At 40.5% G+C, this 21,440-nt stretch overlaps 3 protein-coding genes across 5 annotated transcripts; 1 reads left to right on the forward strand and 2 right to left on the reverse strand.

Annotated features, from left to right (window-relative positions):
* On the reverse strand, nt 1-3,586 carry LOC124278856 (extensin-like). Its single transcript, XM_046714640.1, has 3 exons — nt 3,573-3,586; nt 408-1,314; nt 1-270 (listed from the first exon to the last, which is right to left on the reverse strand). Exons 1-3 carry the CDS (start codon nt 3,584-3,586, stop codon nt 1-3), a joined length of 1,191 nt encoding a protein of 396 aa, XP_046570596.1.
* Nucleotides 2,170-5,415, reverse strand: LOC124278828 (UPF0184 protein-like). Its single transcript, XM_046714602.1, has 2 exons — nt 5,250-5,415; nt 2,170-4,020 (listed from the first exon to the last, which is right to left on the reverse strand). The coding sequence occupies exons 1-2, from the start codon at nt 5,410-5,412 to the stop codon at nt 3,824-3,826; spliced, it is 360 nt and encodes a 119-aa protein (XP_046570558.1). The 5' UTR covers nt 5,413-5,415; the 3' UTR covers nt 2,170-3,823.
* Nucleotides 5,416-5,582: 167 nt separating this feature from the next.
* Nucleotides 5,583-17,736, forward strand: LOC124278826 (spliceosome RNA helicase DDX39B). Of its 3 annotated transcripts, none has more exons than XM_046714600.1 (10): nt 5,583-5,681; nt 7,650-7,869; nt 8,501-8,628; nt 9,330-9,606; nt 9,830-9,948; nt 13,182-13,313; nt 14,202-14,311; nt 14,866-15,010; nt 15,693-15,840; nt 17,539-17,736. In XM_046714600.1, exons 2-10 carry the CDS (start codon nt 7,659-7,661, stop codon nt 17,550-17,552), a joined length of 1,284 nt encoding a protein of 427 aa, XP_046570556.1. In that variant the 5' UTR covers nt 5,583-5,681; nt 7,650-7,658; the 3' UTR covers nt 17,553-17,736. The 3 variants fall into 3 exon arrangements, with proteins under 3 accessions (XP_046570556.1, XP_046570554.1, XP_046570555.1); XM_046714598.1 differs by lacking the exon at nt 5,583-5,681 and adding an exon at nt 6,479-6,541; XM_046714599.1 differs by lacking the exon at nt 5,583-5,681 and adding an exon at nt 6,615-6,715.
* The last annotated feature ends 3,704 nt before the right edge of the window (nt 17,737-21,440 follow it).

The following is a 21,440-nucleotide window of genomic DNA, read 5'->3' on the forward strand; positions in this document are numbered from 1 at the left end:
TTAAGGGAAGAACGGCTGTTGCGAGGTGGCTAAAGGGTAAAACAGCTGTTGGGGGGGGCCTGAAGGGAAGAACGTCTGTTGGGAGATGGCTGAAGGGAAAAACAGCTGTTGGGAGATGGCTGAAGGGAATAGCAGCTGTTGGGAGATGGCTGAAGGGAAGAACAGCTGTTGGGAGATGGCTGAAGGGAAAAACAGCTGTTGGGAGATGGCTGAAGGGAAGAACAGCTGTTGGGAGATGGCTGAAGGGAAAAATGTGTTGTTGGGAGGTGGCTGAAAGGGAAAAAGAGCTGTTGGGAGGTGGCTGAAGGGAAAAAAATGCTGTTGGGAGGTGGCTGAAGGGAAGAACAGCTGGTGGGAGGTGGCTGAAGGGGAAAAAGTGCTGTTGGGAGGTAGCTGAAGGGAAGAACGGTGGTTGGGAGGTGGCTGAAGGGTGAAACAGCTGTTGGGGGAGGTGGCTGAAGGGAAGCTGAAGACCGTGGTTGGGAGGTGGCTGAAAGGGGAATGGCTGTTGGGAGGTGGCTGAAGGGGAAAAACAGCTGTTGGGAGGGCTGAAGGGAAATGGCTGTTGGGAGGTGGCTGAAGGGGAAACGGCTGTTGGGAGGTGGCTGAAGGGGAATGGCTGTTGGGAGGTGGCTGAAGGGGAAAGGCTGTTGGGAGGTGGCTGAAGGGGGGAATGGCTGTTGGGAGGTGGCTGAAGAAGGGAAGAAACGGCTGTTGGGAGGTGGCTGAAGGGGGAATGGCTGTTGGGAGGTGGCTGAAGGGGAACGGCTGTTGGGAGGTGGCTGAAGGGAAGAATGGCTGTTGGGAGGTGGCTGAAGGGAAAAGCTGCTGGTTGGGAGGTGGCTGAAGGGAAGAAGGGAGGTGGCTGAAAGGGGAAATGGCTGTTGGGAGGTGGCTGAAGGGAAGAAACGGCTGTTGGGAGGTGGCTGAAGGGAACAGCTGTTGGGAGGTGGCTGAAAGGGGGAATGGCTATTGGGAGGTGGCTGAAAGGAGGAATGGCTGTTGGCAGGAAGGAGGAGGTGGCTGAAGGGGGAACGACTGCTAGGAGGTGACTGAAAGGGGGAACGGCTGTTGGGAGGTGGCTGAAGGGAACGACTGCTGGGAGGTGACTGAAGGGGGAACGGCTGTTGGGAGGTGGCTGAAGGGGGAACGGCTGTTGGGAGGTGGCTGAAGGGGGAACGGCTGTTGGGAGGTGGCTGAAGGGGGAACGGCTGTTGGGAGGTGGCTGAAGGGGGGAAAGTCTGTTGGGAGGTGGCTGAAGGGGGAACGGCTCTTGGGAGGTGGATGGAAGGAAGAATGGCTTTTGTTAGATGGCTGAAAGTAGAAACAGCTTTGGGGAATGTGTGAATGAAATACCAGCTGTTGACAGCTAGACATGATAAACCCAACTGGAACAGTAGGACAAGGCACAGATGGATGTTATGAATATTTTTGATAATTTGTATTTGAGGGGCATCTGTGGTCTAAGGCAACCAATGTTTGCTATCCAGAGATCCCTCCATTATTCAAGCCAGGATCTGATGGTCTTGAATCCCACATGGGCCAAAACTAAAGAGGTGTATTGCTCTCTGCTTTTCCCACACAGTGAGTATGGTTTTACACCATTTTAGCAATATTCCAGCAATATCAAGGCTGGAGACACCAGAAATGGGCTTCACACATTGTAACCATGTGTAGAATCAAACCCGGGCCCTGGCGTGACAAGCGAATGCTTTTACCACTAGGCTACCCCACCACCTCCTTTCTCCACACATCCAGCTGACACACAGTGATGAATGACGTACTCTTGATAGAGTGAACTGCACAAAATAATAACTCGACTGGCATCCGTTACATCCTACATGTTAGTTTTATTTGTAAACATCACATAATATACCATAAGACAACTGACATTTTATTCAATGAAAACATTGAAATGATTAAATTCCAACAATATGTAAATAAACATTCCCAACATGTTCACTTAAAACAAGACATACATGTGAACATTGATCACAGAAACAATCACACTTAACATCACTAGCAATCGCTTATTCCTGGCTAAAAGTTCCAAATACAATATTTCTCCTATGCAGCATAGACCAGTGTACATTTCCTGTACCACTTTAATATGTTTTAGGGACGCACATCAATTGGCTTCAACTCATTCAATATTTCACTCAAAAATGAGGAGCAGCATTTTTTGTGACATACTCACTCTTTTCTCCTTTTAGGGAAAATTCTGGTATCAATGATTGTAGAAGATCCATTCATACAATTTTCACCCCTATATTGCCTTTCACACATGGAATCTGTTCCGGAATATCATCAAGGTGGTTATTCTCAGGAGTTGTCATTATGTAACTGAGAAGATGTTCTGTGATTAACGTATTCTTGGTGCGAAACCTTATGAAAAAATTTAATATCATTATCCATTACTTTCAGGAATGGATTATGTCAACAAACATTATTAGCAGTGAAAGACCACTACCCTAAGAAACCCATTGAATGTTTCTATTCTGCAGTAAACTTGCTGTAGTATTGAGCCTACAATGTTATACCCGAGGTGTACTTTAAGTATATTCCAACAAAATATATGTAAAAATTACACTTCTTTGAAGGGTCACTTTCTGAACACTTGCAACAATAATGAAACATTTAAGCTTTACAGTTACATAATGCCCTCCTTATATATAACTATTACACATAATTCATTGAATGTTTTATCTAGAGACATTCTAAGACCAATGTGCGCCATTTCCATCTTTCTGTATCTTTGCCGGAAAAATAATGATAACATGTGACACCACCTGAAACTTAAAAATACCCCAATCCCGTGGGAACAAAACAATCTGATGAGCAGGCTGGTGCCAGTCTGCATCAGTGGATAGGTGCTGTTTAAAGTTTGAAAACTATCATTTCCCATCCAACCAGCTAATCTTTAAAAATTATGAAATGATGCGGATAAATAAGGATTTACAATGACGAAAATATTGACAGATATTTCACAGGACCTGACTAGAACTACATATAAAATTATATGCCTTTCAAACACTTCCAGATGAAGTGGAATCCAGACAGCTATACATAAACTAAAAATGATGGTATTGTGTAAATGGCTTCACAGTTTGATCAATACTGTTTACAAAAGGAGAACACTTATCATTATGGAAAATGATGCATAATGGGGACAATAAAGAAAGTTTTCACTGAAATCTATTTTTGATCAGCTTGGAAGCAATACATATTTATATTAGGTGTACAGATTTTGAAAATAAATAAATATTTAAAAACAGATTGTACAGGATTATCTAAATCATCTTAAAATGTGATTTCAATCTGTAGGTGATAAAAAGTACAATGATGATTAATGGATTAATATATCATTTTTAGTTACATAAAGTCCTGATACATTTGTAGTATGTTTTCCTGAAGAATTTTGTACATTCATCTCTCTAAATTACTACATTTGGAATGCCAGAATACAGCAGAATTAACCCAAACTGCCACGAAAAAAGAAGCTGAAAGCATCCCCAGTAAATGTTCTGTTATGGCTTTCCCTGGAGTATACATGGAGCTATTTCTAAATATACCTCTGAGAAGACATGTTAAAGTCATTATCACCCATAACTGAGCAAGCTATCTCAGTCATAGGAAAATCTTAATTGTTCATGTAGTGCAGTGTGGCAAAATAGGAATTTCATCATTACTGATTGATGTCACATGATCAAGCAGGTCTGAAGTCTACCGATAGCCCTTGATGGTGACCTTAAAGGTTCATGCCTGGTTTTGTTTTCAGTGTATTCAGACTGGTCGGACTGCACATAGTAATTTAGATGATGGACTATGAACTGTCCTTTGTTTCACTGTCTGGGATGCTGACATCTTCACCTTTACGACGTTCTTCCTCCAGTTCCTGCCTGGCCTGTCGACTGGACTCGAGAAGGTCCTTGAACTTGGAATAAAGATCATCACTTCTCTCTTCCAGAGTGTTCAGACATTCATCCAGTTTGTCTAAAGTGTTGTTCAGATCACTATATTCTGTAAAGGCAGAATGGACATTATCATGCATTTTATGATGCATGTAACAAAGTTAAGGCAATATTTAAACGTGTCTGTTGTTTAATGCCTCATACAACAACTTTCTTCTATGATAAGTTGAAAACAAAAATTAATAGCTCACCAAAGTCGTCACTTCAGCAGATTGTTTGGTCAGTAACTGCTGTGATTATTGACTGATATAACTTTCAAAGATACCCACATTGTATCTCGCAAGAAACAGTTAACAGTTAATGAGTAAAAGTATTTTTTCCATCTTGCTGGGGCAAGAAATAATATTGTGCTTCAGGTCAATGGACTCTAAAGTTTTGGGCTGTTAGAAGGAGGTTTCCTTTTTCATATTGTTTTAGAACTGATGTTTGCTACACCAATGGCACTATGCAGGAACAACAAATGTTGTATTGAGATGTGTTTCTTTCCAACGTGGTTTGGAAGTGAAACAAGAGGGTACCAAATAATTTTCATCAACAATATACTCCTCTTAGCCAAAGCAATGCTGAAGGGGTCGTTGTCGGCACGGGTACTACAGATATGTACCGCAGGTACGTTTCTGAAACGTACCCTGGCCATAATGAGAATACAGAAACGTACCCTAGGACGATTCCATTCCCATTCTTGATCGGAACTGTTATGTTGTTATTGGATACATTTGATTGCATTATGGAAGTAATGAGAATACACAGTAACAGATATTTTGCGATGCATATGAGTACCACTCGCAATCAGTTGAACAGGAACAACTATTCCATTCCTTGGGCTTGTGCTTAATAATGCCTGTTACAAAAATATCTGTGACTTTGTTTAGGGTACATATCTGTATACAGTATTTATCAATGTATATAGTCATGTACCTGTGCCCAAACGACCCCTTCAGCCAAAGCAATGGCTATCCTCATATAACACTGTCAAGCCTGTAGTATTTTCAATGTACTTGATCCTGTTCGACAATAACAGTCTGTATATTTGAACTTGACCTGTCGACAAAGTCAAAGCCTTGAATTACACATTTCATTTCAGTGACCAAATATGCCCAGTATCTTCCACCGCGCAGCAAGGATTTTTTTTCTATAATACAACGGCGACTCTAACCAGCTACTCGTGTCTACAATCATCAATATGTCAAGATTCCTGTCATCAAATCTCAATTTGACAAATGACAGATTAGCTCGGCTAAAGATGTCTATGTCATGGTGAAATATTATCATAACGACCTTGAGCACATCCATCCACAAGACTTTCAAGATCACTTCCATCATACAAATCGTCTTCGTCATTTTCTCCATTCATTTCGACAACACTGTCATTTGCATCTATAGTTTTCTTATCCTCATCCAAATCATCCCCATCCGCCATTTTGATGTCATGTGACATCATCAGCGTAAGGGGACGTCTCATCAGTGTTTCAGTGATTAAGAATATGTGTTGAAAAATGATTCGTGTACAATCATTATAACTTATGTGGATATTTAGAAATATCATGAACAATTATTGTTACACTAATACAAAGGCTTTGCGTTTCGTGATTAGTTTTTAAAAAATGCGAAGACAAATCATTAAAGTATTTCTGCTGGTCCCCATTCACTGCGTACAACACCGGAAGTAACATACCCCATCAGACAAGTGCGTGGCAGTTCTCTTCAAAGGTAAAGGTTTGTCAGATGCCATCCGTTGCTGGCGGAGTTTCAGTCTTATTTATTTTGTAACTATAGTTTAAAGCAACATCTCTTATTCATCAGTGACCGTTTATTTTAATGTAAGTGTGTACTGCAGTTGGGATTGTCCTCACATCTGCCTCAGTACTAATGTAATGTGTAAAGTTTCAAAATGGCGACTTGTATCCAGGTCGAGATTACATTTTCCTTAAGAATTGCTTCATGGTTTAACACTCCCGATAGGATTTCTTAGTATTATGTCGATTCAAAATACTTCATGTGACAGATATGCCCATCAAAGATGTAAACTGTACTTGAATTTATAACTTCGACACGAAATCCTAAGATCTGAGCACAAAGAAGACAACAGCTTGTTCCCGTCAAGCTTAGTCGTTTCGATAAGGACATTATCAGACACCTAGATTACTCGGATGGTATCTTAGGCCGAAGGTGCAGCATGTAATGCATGTTACGTTAAAGGCGTCTTTCAAGAAATGAGTTTGTGGTATAAATTCACATCAAGTAATAATGGAGCCTCAAATGACATCATTCAGCATTCCTGCCAGTAGGTCATGAGTAAATGTGCTAAAAATATAGAGTGGGTAATCTGACCTGATTCCTGACTACTATGGCAGAAGCATTGTGCCCATTAAAGAGCTTATGCTTATGTTTTTCAAACAATGATGCTACCATTATGAAAAAAAGCCTGGGCTTACACATGATTTTTGCTATTATGGTTGGGCAAGCCCTCAATACTATGTACATATAAAGCTTTGAACCTATTGGGCTTGCACGACAAAAAAATGGATTGCTACGTGCCTGATGTGGAATCCAAAATAGAAAATGCTGAGGTATGATAATCTCCTATATATAGTTCTTAGTAACTAGAATGATATAAGTTCTATTTTGATACCTTCTATATATGCAGCAAGTAGAGACTGTGCATTCCATATCCAGTACAATTCTTCAAACCAAAGGAGTAGGAGCAGACATATGTTGAAATAATGCCTGTGCATTTCATTATGGTAATGTAATTGAGTGTTCCTTTGTATTAACAAGTTGAATTACATTCCACTTGCATTTTTTAAATATCAAGGATCCTGAAGCACAAGTACTCTTCATTGCTCCCAAACTGATTGCTTTCTTTGGGAACCAATGAAGTTCACAAATGTTTTGAAGTTTTCCTAATAATGTTAAGATTGAGATATTACTAATTACTGGAAACACAAATTACTTCATCTGAAGGGGTTTTTTTTGTGAGTAACTTCAAGATTATATTGATTAAAATTTAAAGCATTAATACTGATCATCATGGTGTCTTGGTTGGTTGCCATTATTTATGTGAAATAGTTACCTTGAAATAACTTGGCAAAGCTAAACATGCTAATGGAACAGACCTATTCCCGAATAGGTGGCATCAAGTTGATATGGTTATTGAGGTGCTTTCCGAAGACAGGGTAATTTAGACATTGGTCTTCACCCTTCCATTATTCAAAGTTACTTGGTTGTCAGACCATAAGAAATTTGACAGGTCATTGTAGACATTGGCTTGATACGACTTGTTTTAAGGTTTTGGCTGACAGTACTAATCACTGATAATTTCATTCTTACCACAGGTTTACTGTGTCCCAAAACAGTTGAGAAGATGTGTTAGGGTTTATTTGGTAATGGTGCATCAGATCCTAGGATGTTCATAATATTAATCACTGTTTTCGCGAGTGTTAAATTAGAAAGAAACTCAAAAGAGAAATTGTCAGGAAAGGGAAAGTTTAACTTGCTTTCCATTTATTCAGATTTTTGTCAAGCAATAAATGTATAAAAAAGTATAAATGTTGTTCTTACCTTCATTGTTTGGCATTATTATTATTAGCGAACAGGCACTGGCAAATATTGTCTGTTCTTAAAAATAAATGGTATCAGATCTTCAGAAATGATAATAAGAAAAAAATCTTTTCTTAGAAATCAAAGATGGGAGATACCGAAGTTGAAAATGAGATCTTGGACTACGAGGAGGATGATAATGAAACCACCACAGAGGGGGCCGCTGGTGATGGGCAAGTCAAGAAAGATGTCAAAGGAACATATGTATCCATACACAGCTCTGGCTTCCGAGACTTCCTGCTTAAACCAGAACTGCTGCGAGCCATTGTAGACTGTGGGTTTGAGCATCCGTCAGAAGGTATTGTTCTCAACAAATTTTGCCACATTTCATGCTGTTAATCACTGTATTGTCTGGTCGATTCGACTATTTACAGATCGCCACAATAAAGCTGAAATATTGCTGAGTGTGGTGTTAAACAACAACCAAACAAAACCTTTTGATATATTGAGCTGTTTTGCAAGGACTATTGGAGTTGAGCTGATTTTTATTTGGTGCGTGATAGGGCAGAAATATTGCTGAAAGTTATGTAAACCCATACTTAGCCTTCAGTTTGAACTTTTGTACAAGCTCATTGAAACTCAAACAGTTATGTTCAATATTTATTCCTTATGTTGTCGCCAGTAGTCATGTTGACTAAAACTGAGTAAAACTTTCGCCATTGCTTAAAGGAAAAGGTGGTGGGGTAGCCTAGTGGTTAAAGCGTTCGCTCATTACGTCGAAGACCCAGGTTAGATTCCCCACATGGGTCAATGTGTGAAGCCCATTTCTGTTGTCCCCACTGTGATATTGCTGGAATATTGCTAAAAGCAACGTAAAACCAAACTCGCACTCTTGAAGGTAAAATGAATCATGAGAACGAAATTATTGTCTGTACATTGGTGGGTACAGCTTTATGGAAGTGTTGTTCATGCCGGCCCTCCTGTTTCAGTTCAGCACGAATGCATTCCCCAGGCCATCCTCTCCATGGATGTGTTGTGCCAGGCTAAGTCTGGTATGGGAAAGACTGCTGTGTTTGTGCTGGCGACTCTTCAGCAACTTGAGCCTGTTGACGGACAGGTAAGTCCATGAAATAAATACTGTGTAATGCCTCTTATGCTTGCAGAGACTGAAATTAAGCATGTTATTGTCTTTTCCTTGTCATGACACTATTAGTATAATATAAAGTCACTGGGTTCAAATCCAATACCAAACCATAAGGACGTGAAAGGTCTCCCACTTTTGTTTAGAACTGTTGAATTTGTTTAGTTGTCAGTTTGTTAGCATTAATGTACTACATGACCACCTTGTCTGTAGCTGATAAGCATGTTATGTTAAAAGTTTGCATGAAAGAAAAGTGTTCCCATGTATATTGTTCTAGAAAACCTCTTCATATTAAGATAATGCAGAAATTGATTTCTCAGTTCGGCACTTGAAATTAAAAATTATCATAATGGGAGCCTTGTCATGACCATAATTTTTAGACCTAATAAGGAGATTGTATTTTCAAATCTTATCAGTTAACCTTGTGGAACCAATAACCCTTAAGGGGTGGTGGGGTAGCCCAGTGGTTAAAGCGTTCACTCGTCACGCCGAAGACCCTTTGATTCCCCACATGGGTACAATGTATGGAGCCCATTTCCTGTGTTCCCCACCATGATATTGCTGGAATATTGCTAAAAGCGGCATAAAACTAAACTCACTCTCAATAACCCTAAATTCTGACCCTTACTAACTCATTTATGGTGTAACAAGTGACAACCATGCTTGTCTACTTTCAGGTATCAGTTTTGGTTCTTGCCCACACACGTGAGCTGGCCTTCCAGATCAGCAAGGAGTATGAGAGGTTCAGTAAGTACATGAACAACGTCAAGATCGCCGTGTTCTTCGGTGGAATGTCGGTGAAGAAAGATGAAGAGGTGCTGAAGAAGAACTGCCCACACATTGTGGTGGGAACCCCTGGTCGTATCCTTGCCCTCACACGTAACAAGACTCTGAGTCTGAAGCACATCAAACACTTCATCCTGGACGAGTGCGACAAGATGCTGGCGGAATTGGGTGAGTTAGTTCACCATGTAATCTTTTTCTTTAGTTCATGAAACAAGTCATATTTGTAATAATTTTGTTTTTGTTCACTTAAGATTAATTTTTTATCTTTCGATTTCCAAAGTTCTAGTGAGACATTAAAAAACTATTCATAGGGAAGGTGTGTATTTAAATAAAAGTTCAGACGTATCTAGACAATATTTGCTTTAAATGAAAAGGAACAATCTTGATTCAGATATGAGACGAGATGTCCAAGAAATTTTCCGCCTGACGCCACACGAGAAACAAGTGATGATGTTCAGCGCCACTCTCAGCAAAGATGTCCGACCGATCTGCAAGAAGTTCATGCAAGATGTAATTACAACACACCCTTCTCGCCAAGTTTCTTTTTCTTCAGTTGGTTATTGTGGCCATGGCATTGAATGCAATGGCTGATCTAGATGCTGACACACCATGTCAGATTCTGCACCTACATCGCAGCTACGTCTACCGCCGAGCTCTCCCTGCCATGGCTGTGGCAGCAGTCAGTGCAAGATGCATGGAAAAGACCTACAGCTTTTCCTGGCATTCATGGATCCCCTTCTGTTGCATATCAAGCACCAGCATAGTCGCACAATACCTTCTTCAGTAAAACGCGAGTCTCAAATGTAGTTGGGTGGAATATGAAATTAGCACAGTAGTTAAAACATGTCACAGGGCTGTTGAAGCATTCATTTACTTATTATAGGGTATAAACATATACATTTCACAAGTAGTCATGTCAGCACAGTGTTATAGAGGCACTCGGAACCTAAGCTCTCCAAGCAAGGGGAAAGAGTGTTTCTCAAAATTTACTTTCTACAAGATAATAAATATTAACATACAAATCTTTAACCATCAATCCAATTATGTAATAACTTCTTTCTTTAAAAAATATTAACAGAGGTACCCTAAACCTTGGCTCTCATAGCAAAGGGACAGGGTGTTTCTCAAATAACTATTCATCCCTATAAACAACATTAAAACATTCCCTTTACATATCTGCATTGGCGTTTCACATTAGCTACTCAGTACCTGAATACTTCTGTCATTTTCACACTTGCCAGGGATTTCATAGTAGTGGGGCACACTGAACCCGCGCTCTCCTAGCAAGGGGGACGTGTGTCTCTTGGCTACCTGTAAATGATGTGTTCGCGAAATCAGTTCATGATCAATTACTCGTGAGATGGAAATGATTGGTTCGATTTGCAGCATTTATATTATCTGGTTCAACAAACATCTAATAAAATAACACAAAACCTCTTTAATATGAGACAATACATGAATATGATAATATATAAGGATAAAATTTGACATCGTGAAAGGTTATAAATTCGTCTTGATGAATGTGTACGATTTCCCAGTACACTGATTACAATACATATTCAGATGCAAATACACACTAGGATGGATGTCTTAGACAGTTAATGATTACATTTATTGTACTGAATATGATAAAGTAACACAAGATGCAGTCAGAAACGTCATTTGCTATTTCAGTAATACGTCTTGCATCCTCAAGAACACATGCACACACACATACTTCATGTTTCTTCGAATGTTCTTGTGAAAGTGATATCCCGCGGAAGTTATGGACTGAAGGCACACTAGCACCCTGCGCTCTCAAAGCAAAGGGCATGTGTGTCTTGCCTCAAGATGAACAGACTGTGTGGACTGTGAATATTGTTCTGGAGTTCATTCCTTTTGTCATGAGTATGATCATCGGACTGAATCTTCACATACAAGTTCCAGCTTTCTTGGTGCAACAGGTGCTCCAGCAGTGTGGATCCGCCAGCGTCGTGTTATCGTGATCCGTAGTTATCTCCCCTGGGTGTCCTAGATCCCGGCTGTAGGCATGGATGTGCAAGTATGCTGTCAGCTGATGTTGACCAAGTTGGTGCTGCCACCTACAGCTAATTTGGTCTTTGTTTCTGATTACATGTTTTTTGGTATTGTGATAAGTTTCAAATTGATTTTTTCTTATGATACTGGAAATTCAACGCCTTCAAAACTTTTGGCCTTTTATACCTTGTTGGAATGGGACAGATGTAGATTTTCATTTAAGAATATTTACTAGTGACACCATTAAAAATCCAGAAAAGATTATGCGATCAATTTTTTAAAAGATTGTCAAATTAATGGGACAGTGATCATGCATGGTCAGAGCTTATGTTTTGTTTGGAACAGTTTTTGTCGACTACTTAGTAAATGTTTGTTTTCCCAAAATGTGTAAGTAATTATGGAAAGAATTTTGTTTCATATGCTTGATTGTGTGATGTACATCTAAATGAGAATCCAGTGTTTGAGTGATTGATGTGGTTACAAATAATTGCCTTTCGGGACATCTTTGCCACATACTCCTGTCAGAGTTACGTGCCAGAAACAGTGTAAATCATGATTTGTCAACATAACACACATTCACATGGGTTTCCCAACTTGGTGAAGTCTGTGACTGATTACTTGGCAAAGTCATACCTTTGTGATTTGGGTACAGCTGAATACTGTTCCAAATGTTGTCCAGTGACTTATGGCCTCCTTCCTTGGTTAAGCTGCCATTTTGTCATGCAACTGAAATGCTGTTCTCAGCAACGTAAAACCTTTATCAATGGCCTGATTGCGTCATGTCCAGAATCATTACCAGATCCTGATTCCGCAAAGCTGTCAGTGCTAGGCAGTTGTAATCTTAATGTTTCAGCGAGATCGGGTGGTCAGACTCGCTGACTTGGTTGACACGTCATCGGTTCCCAATTGCGCAGATCGATGCTCATGCTGTTGATCACTGGATTGTCTGGTCCAGACTGTTATTTACAGACCGCTGCAATATAGCTGGAATATTGCCGAGTGCAGTGTAAAACTTAACTCACTCACTCACTTAATGTTTCAGCACTACGGCACTACTTTGTGGAACAGGGTCAAAACCTGTAAATCAGGTTTATGAAAATGGCTATTGTAAGACGGGAATACAAATAGCTTCATTTGGTTCTAAGTACACCGATTATGGAGATCAACACTCATGGACATTGGGAGGATATCCATGGATGAAATATTTCTGTAATGGATGTCCTGCTCACTTGGATGTACTTAACGCTTTAACTTGTATTGTTTGCTGATGCATGATTAGTTTTGGAAAGAAATCCAATGATGTAAATGTCATCAAGATTAATGTACTTTGCACTAGATAGCCAAGTTCACGTTATTGAGATTTCTGTTCTGATGGGACAAAAGTGAACTTGAATTTGGCTGACTAGTATGTTTTCAGTTGTGGTGTGGCCAAGTTTGTGTGAAATATCTACGCGTTGGATATTTACAATATTCAGAAATTGAAAAGTGATGTTTTGCATTTAATCAATTAAGGGGAAATAATTGTGGCAACTGCCCCTTTGGAAAATGTCATTGGGAGTTATGGCCACACCACATGACAAACACCATCAACTGGCTGACGGACGTCTCGCCTTCAACTCCTGGCCTCGTCGGGCACCTGACCAGCCTCATTGTTTGGCTTCTGACTGGCCTCCCGAGACCCGGATCAGGTAACATGAGGGTAACATGTGTAATGTGTGGTTTTCTAGCCGATGGAAGTGTACGTTGACGACGACTCGAAGCTGACCCTGCATGGTTTGCAACAGCACTACGTCAAACTGAAGGACAACGAGAAGAACAGGAAGCTGTTCGAACTGCTTGACGTGCTTGAGTTCAACCAGGTATTACAACTACGAGTGAAGCAGTTGGAATAACTTATAGCTATTTTCTATGAAGTTACAAGTCTCTTTTCATGGTGGCTGTGTTTAAATATTTCATAGGGGAAGAGGTTCCAATGTTTGTAGACTGATCAGTACCTGATTGTTTGCCTATATGGATAGTGGGTGTATTCTGAATAAGAGGGGTGGTGGGGTAGCATAGTGGTTAAAGCGTTAGCTCGTCATGCTGAAGAACTGGGTTCGATTCTCCACATTGGTACAATGTGTGAAGCCCATTTCTTGTGTCCCCGGCCGTGATATAGCTGGAATATTGCTAAAAGCGGCATTCAACCAAAGTCTAAGAGGGGACCAAAGCATTCTGCTTATCCAATGGTTTTCGATGAGTTTCATTCCTGTGTTTTATTCGGGCTTATTGCAATGTCTTGGCATTTTGTCTGTGTGATAGTGGTGGATTACCTATCAAACACTTGTAAGGTAACCGCCTCCATGGTATAGTGGATAGCGTGTCGCCCGGAGAGCGGAAGGTCGCGGGTTCGATCCCCGACCGCGATCCCCGACCGTCATACCGAAAGACGTTAAAATATGGCACTTGTTGGTCCCTGCCTGTCAGCTCGGCATTAATGGGTACAACAAGGACTGATCGGCTCTGAGTCAGTATAATGTGTCTGAGTGGGGTATTGCTTCACTGCGGCATGGTATCTCAGTGGGCTAGCACTATAAAACCAGCTTCAGTCTGGGCTAGTACAAGTAGCCGCACATACACATCCACACGCATGCAGGTCGTCATATGAGCAAAATATTCTCAAGCACGACATTAAACCCAATTTCATCTCACCTCACTTGTTAGGTGCCCATACAGAAATGTTTGTAGACAGTTGTACTCTTTTATAGGTGATCATCTTCGTGAAGAGCGTACAGCGATGCATGGCCCTGGCTCAGCTCTTGATCGAACAAAACTTCCCAGCTATTGCCATCCACAGAGCTATGACCCAAGAAGAGAGGTATGTTTGTAAATTTCGGGCAAGGCAGGAACAATTCCTGATAGTCGGTCCACAGGATTTTCTAACCTTCACAAATGAGTTCATGAAACCTTAGTTTTCACTGTTTATCCTTATTTCCTAAAAATCAAACGGAACCTCCAACATCAATGTGTCATCAATAATTTTATGAAAGTGCACGTGATGTTGCTGTGGACTTCAGACATATGAAGCATTGAACTAAGAACTGATTTGTTGATAACAGTATCCAACTTGGTTGACTAATGTCATCATATCCCAGTTGCGTGGATCAGTATTTATCTTCGTTGACTGTCGTCATATCTCAGTTACGTGGATCAGTATCTATCTTGGTTGACTTGTGTCATCATATCCCAGTTGCGTGGATCGGTTATCATGCTGTTGATCACTGCATTTTCTGGTCCAAATTCAATTATTTTACCGACTGCTACCATATAGCTGGAATATTGTTGAGTGTGGCGTTAAACAACCAAACCATTATTCAACCACAGGTAGCTCTTGGTATCAATGGGTCTTTTAAAAAGTAACTTTTTATTCAGGTTATCGCGGTACCAGCAGTTCAAAGACTTCCAGAAGAGAATTCTGGTTGCAACCAACTTGTTCGGCCGAGGCATGGACATTGAGCGAGTCAACATTGTCTTCAACTACGACATGCCTGAAGACTCTGACACATACCTTCACAGGGTAGGGGGAATTCTCCTGATCTATATAGTTTGGAATATATTCTAATGACAATACACATTATTAAAGCATTCTGACAGCGGATTGTGTATGTTAACATGTTTGTCTTGATCATAACTTTGAAAATCTGCTTGCCTCATTTAAAAGAATTACATAGTTTACCAAATGAGTTCGTAAGGTTTAAGTGTTAAACATGAAATGAATGTTGCAAGATGGCTTTCTATTGGATCCCTGCTGGAATTCTGGATTAGTATAGTTCCTTTGTACCCGATGTTGGCCATACGGGACTGCCAAATGGGTCAGGTGGTTAGTAACTTGTTCGTTTGTGTGCAACCATGTTCACATCAATCACTGGATTTTCTCCTCCAAACCATATTATTGACTTGATGTCATACAACTGCAATATTGCTGAGTGATGCATTAAACATACATTTCACAAAAGTACCCTTAACCACACTCACCCCAAACTTTCCCTCACCTCCCTGCCCTCAACCCAACTCACCCCTGCCCTCATGCCTCTCCCAACTCCCAACTCGACCTCATTCTCACCCTCAAGCCCCAACCCCCTGGCCCTCTACCCCCAACTTGCCCTCGCCATCACCATCACCCGAACACCCACCCCACAATTAGTATCCACCATAGAGGACTAAGTTCTTTCGCTCACCAGCATCAATCTTGATTTCAGGTTGCCCGAGCTGGAAGGTTTGGTACCAAGGGGTTGGCCATCACATTTGTGTCGGATGAGAATGATGCCAAAATTCTCAACGACGTCCAGGAGAGGTTCGAGGTGAACATCACTGAGCTGCCAGATGAGATCGACATCTCCTCATACAGTGAGTGATTTCTCCCTGCTGTAATTCAGCAACATATTTTTTTCTAAAATTATAATATTGTTGAAAAAATGACTTAGCTTAATCATGATCCCTCTTATCCATTACACTGCTTGTTCTAAAGTAGTCTATTAATTTAAAAGTATAATTAATTACCTTACCATGTTTATGCCAGAGGTACACCCTCATGTCCTGTTCCATCCTTTCGGAAATATCGCCACAAATCTGGCTCTTTGTCAACAGCCTCGCGAACATGCCAGCGAATCCGATTCAATTTGAATCCACGTACTACACAGTAACACTTTGAAGCCACTAGGTCATAAACACTTTCCAAAATGTAGAAACAATATCCGTAGAAGCGAATTTGAGTACAAACTGCACACATGAGTGTGTAAGAGTCACCACATTGAATCTTCTGTCGCACGCATACGTAGAGGTGGGCAAAATCGTCAAGTTGACAGGGCAAAATTCAACAGTATCTAAATTCGGTACAACACAGACTTCTCATTACAGCAAAAGCGCCTCTACTCTTAAATTTTGTACCAGTAATTAGATATCAAAGACTCTCTGTCATACAATCAGGTTAACCTTGCGCAATCTGTCAGAGGCTCTCCTGTTGCATCTTTCCAAATTTGCAAGTAAATGTAAACAATGACTTCCGAGAAAAGGTCAAGGCCATGAGGTAGCTGCCATTATTCTGGCGGGGAAAGGGTCTACGGTGGAATTTTCAAATGTGAACCAAGCTTTTTAAACTTATTTGATGCATGTTTTCCAACTTATCAGTTAATGATTGGTTATTCATGCATTGAAAAAAAACATTTGTTTTTACTGAATCTGGAGTTTGTTAGTTATTGACGGTTTGTCACCAATCACCCCGCTTCAGGCGATGCCACTTGAGATTGGAATGCGAGGCCGTTTCACGTATTGACTCGTAACCAAAGAAAGAGTTCCAACTGAAATTGTTCATAAAATTGTCATGGTAGAATGGAGATAAACCTAATGGGTTGGAAAATCAGAGGTATATAACGAAATTATAATAGCTCTAAATTGTTCATTTAAAACCTCATGCTACGTGTTCTGTTTTAAATGAAATTTAGAGCTATTATAATTTCATTGTATACCTCTGGTTTTCCCACACAGCAGGTTTATCTCCTAAGTAACCTTTTTACTTAAATTTACTTCATACATGTGAACTCTATTCTCTCTTTACAAATCACCCCCCTTAAACGGTAGTGTTAACTGTTTGCAATAAAACGTAAGGAAAACAGTAAGATATTTTCATTGTTAGGGGTTTTCATGACACACAAAATGTGCATCCAATATGGACAAATATATAAAGTGGATGCAGGAACAAAATGTATTGCATCTTGTTGGACATACAGTGCATTCTAATGCCCCTCTGGATATAATGCCATGTTTTTATGTATAATGATATCACGTTAAATCAAGTCATACATTACAGTATGATACCTCATTTCATTTCTTCACAACCCTCTCATATCTTCCGTTAATACCTTTGACGTTAGAAACTGGAAGTACGCTGGACCCCTAGCTTTCTATGTTACACTAAATCCCTGCATTGTTTCAACAGATATTGTAACCCCATGTGGGAATTAATGAAGAAAGAAAAATCAGCTTTGGAATTTCAAATTGGTTCTTTTCACTCTCCAAAGTATCTGATGATGGCTTTTTCTGTTTCAGTTGAGGGACGTTGAGTGCTATCCACCCTGTCTGAAGTAGTCAACCACCAGCCATTGTACTGTGAACAGTTTTATACTGAGATTTATTATGGTTTTATCACTTTGTGTTTGTACATTTTAAAGAAGATATCTCACTTTATGTTGTCATCATTTCACTGTAAATATCAAGAACAAAATAAATGTCAAGATTTTAAATGTGTGCAAGTGTTTTGTGATAATAGCAATTTCCAAAACGATTAAGAGAAGATCTGACATTGCCTGTTGATCCAAATGATACAGTACAACCAGAAATTATTGAGAATTTAAAGATTGTAATGTTTTATATATATTTTCACTCATTACTCAGGTATTAAATGTGAATATTAGCAGAACATAACTCCAGATTCAAAGACAGGTGAACAGTTAGTATTTTGTCAAGTCACCATGGGAAGCAATGCAGGCTTCAATGCAGCGGGGCATACTACTGATCAAAGAAGTTAGAAAGTCGTGGTCCATGCTGCCCCAATATCGGACCACCTCTTCTTTCATTTCAGCAATATTTGTCAGATTTTTCTTATTGACACTTTCCTTCATAAGTCCCCAAACATTTTCTATTGGATTTAGGTCAGGGCTATAGCTTGGCCAATGTAATAATGTCATATTTTGGGTCCGAAACCAGGGCCCCATTCCTCAAAGCGATCGTAGCGCTACAACAGTCGTAAGTCTATGTTAAAGTATGGGAGTTACGATCACCTTAGCGCTACGATCGCTTTGAGGAACGGGGCCCAGGCCTGTGAATGCTTTGATCGATGTTTTGGGTCGATGTCCTGCTGGAAAGTCAAAAAAAATTCCATAGAACACGTGAGCAGATGGAAGTAAATGGCCCTCGAGAATATCTGCGTACCACTCACTGTTCATATTCCCTTCAAATACACGGAGGGGCGTTGCCCCTAACACAGATATGCCACCCCACACGTTAAATTTCTGACTGTACTTTGGGCGCTGATACAAAGATTTTTCAGTTTGTTTGGTCCAGAATTTCAGTGTATTAGGAAACAGCCACACAGAACTTTCATCTGAGAAAAATCACATTGTCCCAGTTAAAATTTCTATGCTTGTAAGCACCAGTTCAACCTTCGCTCCATTTGTTCAGGTTTCATGATCGGTGATGGAATTCCTCGACTTTTCTGCCAACCCATTGCATGCAGCTCAGTTATAATTGTCTCCTTACAGACAGCCACAGTTCCTCTATCAATCATATCCAGCCTTAAGTTTTCTAAACTCCTTCGTTTGTTTTTAGAAATAATACCAAGCCGCCTCCTGTCACTGACAGTCAATTTTCTGGGCCTACCTGCGCCTCCCTGGTGCTCAATGCCATATCCATTTGCAAAAACACGATAAACAGTGGACAAAGGGATGCCTGTTCTACTTGAAATCACTTTAGCTGATATGATGTCCTTGTTATAATACTCTAAATTCAACTTCCTCTTCTCTAAATCATCCATACTGAGGATCACTTAAAATGTCGTCTGCTAGCAAGTAAACAAAGGGGGATAACTCTTCACAAACTAATGAAAAGGTTTAACGGAGTTCTCTCTTGAATGAAACCAAGCACTTGATAGCTGGTCAAGGTTGTTTATACTAGAAATCCAATTAAACATTCCTAAACTTCTCAATAATTTCTGGTCATACTATACAATATACACGAAGATCTGGAGGGGAGAGAGCAATAACTTGATAATTCTCAGGCGATATCATTTTGCATGGACATGGTGCATGTTCCAAAGTGAGGAAGATGAGGATCAGGGATGTAACACCTGGATGAATCGGTCTTCAATGGGATAGAATCATTGCTCACGCCATCGGCCAATGGATTAGCCAGGCCTCAAATGAATCATTTGATGGCTCCAAGATTACATTTAAGTTCGGCACGAAAGAACAATTACTCATTCATTGGTGCCTGCACATTTGGAAGTTTTGGTTTTGTTTGTTGTAAATGGCTTCACTCAGCAATATTCCAGCTATATGTAAATAGTCTGGACCAGACAATCCAGTGATCAACAGCATGAGCATTGATCTGTTTAATCAGATACGATGCCTTGTTAACCAAGTCAGCAAGTCTGACCACCCGGTCCCATTAGTCGCCTCTAAAAGACAGGCGTGGGTAGCTTAAGACAAATTCTAACCCGGATTCTGCATGTTTGGAAATGCCCGTACAGTTTCATTTTATTTATTTTTTCCCATTAACAAAAATCTGGGAATCCCAGTTCACCAACGGCCACAAACGGGTATTGTAAAAGGAAGAGGATGGTCTGATGAAATCTGTTCAGTCTAGAACCTTTTTACATGCGATTGGTTCATGAAACGTCTTACTGATTAAGACAAATTGCCCGAATATTCTGCTTTTGAAAAATGTATCTTGTGGTTTGGGTGGTGCAGTATCAACTATTTTCTGATTTGTCATGTGAAAGGGAGGGGCATCTGGTGTGTTTATATGTCGCTGGTCATAACTGATAAATTCGACATTAGACGTCATTCTTAGAATTTAATATTATAGAAGATGACATTTTTTATTCCAAAGATTTTATGAGAGTTTCACTGAATTTGGAATCAGCAAATAGAGAGGGAATCGGGGAAACGCAAAATATAATGAGAATCTAAGATGGACGATAAGATTATGTGAGAAAACAGTGAAGCAAAGAATACCCACTCAGACACATTATACTGACTCCGAGCCGATGTCCTCTTGTACCCATTAATGACCATTACAACGTCTTTTGGTATGACGCGGTCGGGGTAAAGGATCGAGCTCACAAGATTTGGTTCTCCGTCTCGGGTGAAAATGTATATCGATTTGAAGAAGACCTAATTGATATTCTTAATCGAGTTGTTTCGAGGGCTTAAAACAACAGTTAGAGCTGTGGAAACAACGTCTCCCCCGGGAAAGATGATAAAGGCAGATCTATCAGATGGCTTGTTTTCTGGGACTGGCAAATTTCCAAAACTTTGGCAGATCTAGGGCGGGGGCTGTGTTCGAACCCCACCAGGTAGATTCAACTTACACGGGGCATGCAACGCAAATAACTGGCATAAAAGTATACACTGCGACTGACGGGTTTCAACACAACAGTCTTGCATTGAATCCATGGCGGATACAAGTGCACAGGTGCTCTGGGCTTGTGACGCCAAAACCTGGCATCAAGATATACACTGTCACTGACGGGGTCTTAATATGATAATAATCATGTAGATTAGCGTCCTTCGTTCGGTAACACGACAATGCCTAACGCGAGCCTCACTCTTATAAGACTGAAAATTGGCCTGTATGAGGAACTCCAACATCCAAGAACTGCCATTAAGTCTCCAGGACTAAACCCCATGAAACGTCTATGGGTTGCTCGGGACCAACGTCAGCAACAGTAACAGATGCTCCAACTGTTGGCACAGGTTTTGCATCAAAAGTGGATGACTGACTGACTGTGTTTGGTTTTACGCCGCTTTTAGCAATATTCCAGCAACATCACGGCGGGGGACACCAGAAATGGGCTTCACACATTGTACCCATGTGGGGATTCGAACCCGGGTCTTCGGCGTGACGAGCCAACGCTTTAACCATTATGCTACCCCACCGCCCCTAAAAGTGGATGAACATTCCCAAGGTCACAATTCGTAATCCGATTTCTTCCATGGGGCGACGATCCCAGCCAGTTCTGAACTTTGGAGCCCATACAAGATGTTGAGAACAGGTGACCTTCACCTTGACATTCGATAGTTCCATGCGTGCGATGATGAAGCTCGGTCAGTGACGATCTGAACAATTTAATATGATCTGTAGATTATTTATATAAAACATAAAATACATACCTGAAGGAAGGATGACAAAAGATGGATGAACAACTTCTTTATTACAGTGAGAGCGACGTT

The sequence above is a fragment of the Haliotis rubra genome, unplaced genomic scaffold (assembly GCF_003918875.1).
Source record: "Haliotis rubra isolate DU_JTF1 unplaced genomic scaffold, ASM391887v1 Scf242, whole genome shotgun sequence".
Lineage (NCBI taxonomy): Eukaryota > Metazoa > Mollusca > Gastropoda > Lepetellida > Haliotidae > Haliotis > Haliotis rubra.

Excerpts from the sequence above, each read along its gene's own strand:
- LOC124278826 (XM_046714598.1), top strand. The coding sequence starts at position 6,494 with ATGGATTGCTACGTGCCTGATGTGGAATCCAAAATAGAAAATGCTGAG. Across the intron at positions 13,314-14,201 it reads ACGTGCTTGAGTTCAACCAG|GTGATCATCTTCGTGAAGAG; the intron begins GTATTACAACTA and ends ACTCTTTTATAG. Across the intron at positions 15,011-15,692 it reads CTGACACATACCTTCACAGG|GTTGCCCGAGCTGGAAGGTT; the intron begins GTAGGGGGAATT and ends TCTTGATTTCAG.
- LOC124278828 (XM_046714602.1), bottom strand. The coding sequence starts at position 5,412 with ATGATGTCACATGACATCAAAATGGCGGATGGGGATGATTTGGATGAG. Across the intron at positions 4,021-5,249 it reads TGTGGATGGATGTGCTCAAG|AATATAGTGATCTGAACAAC; the intron begins GTCGTTATGATA and ends CTGCCTTTACAG.
- LOC124278856 (XM_046714640.1), bottom strand. Across the intron at positions 271-407 it reads TCAGCCACCTCCCAACCACC|CCACCTCCCAACAACACATT; the intron begins GTTCTTCCCTTC and ends TTTCCCTTTCAG.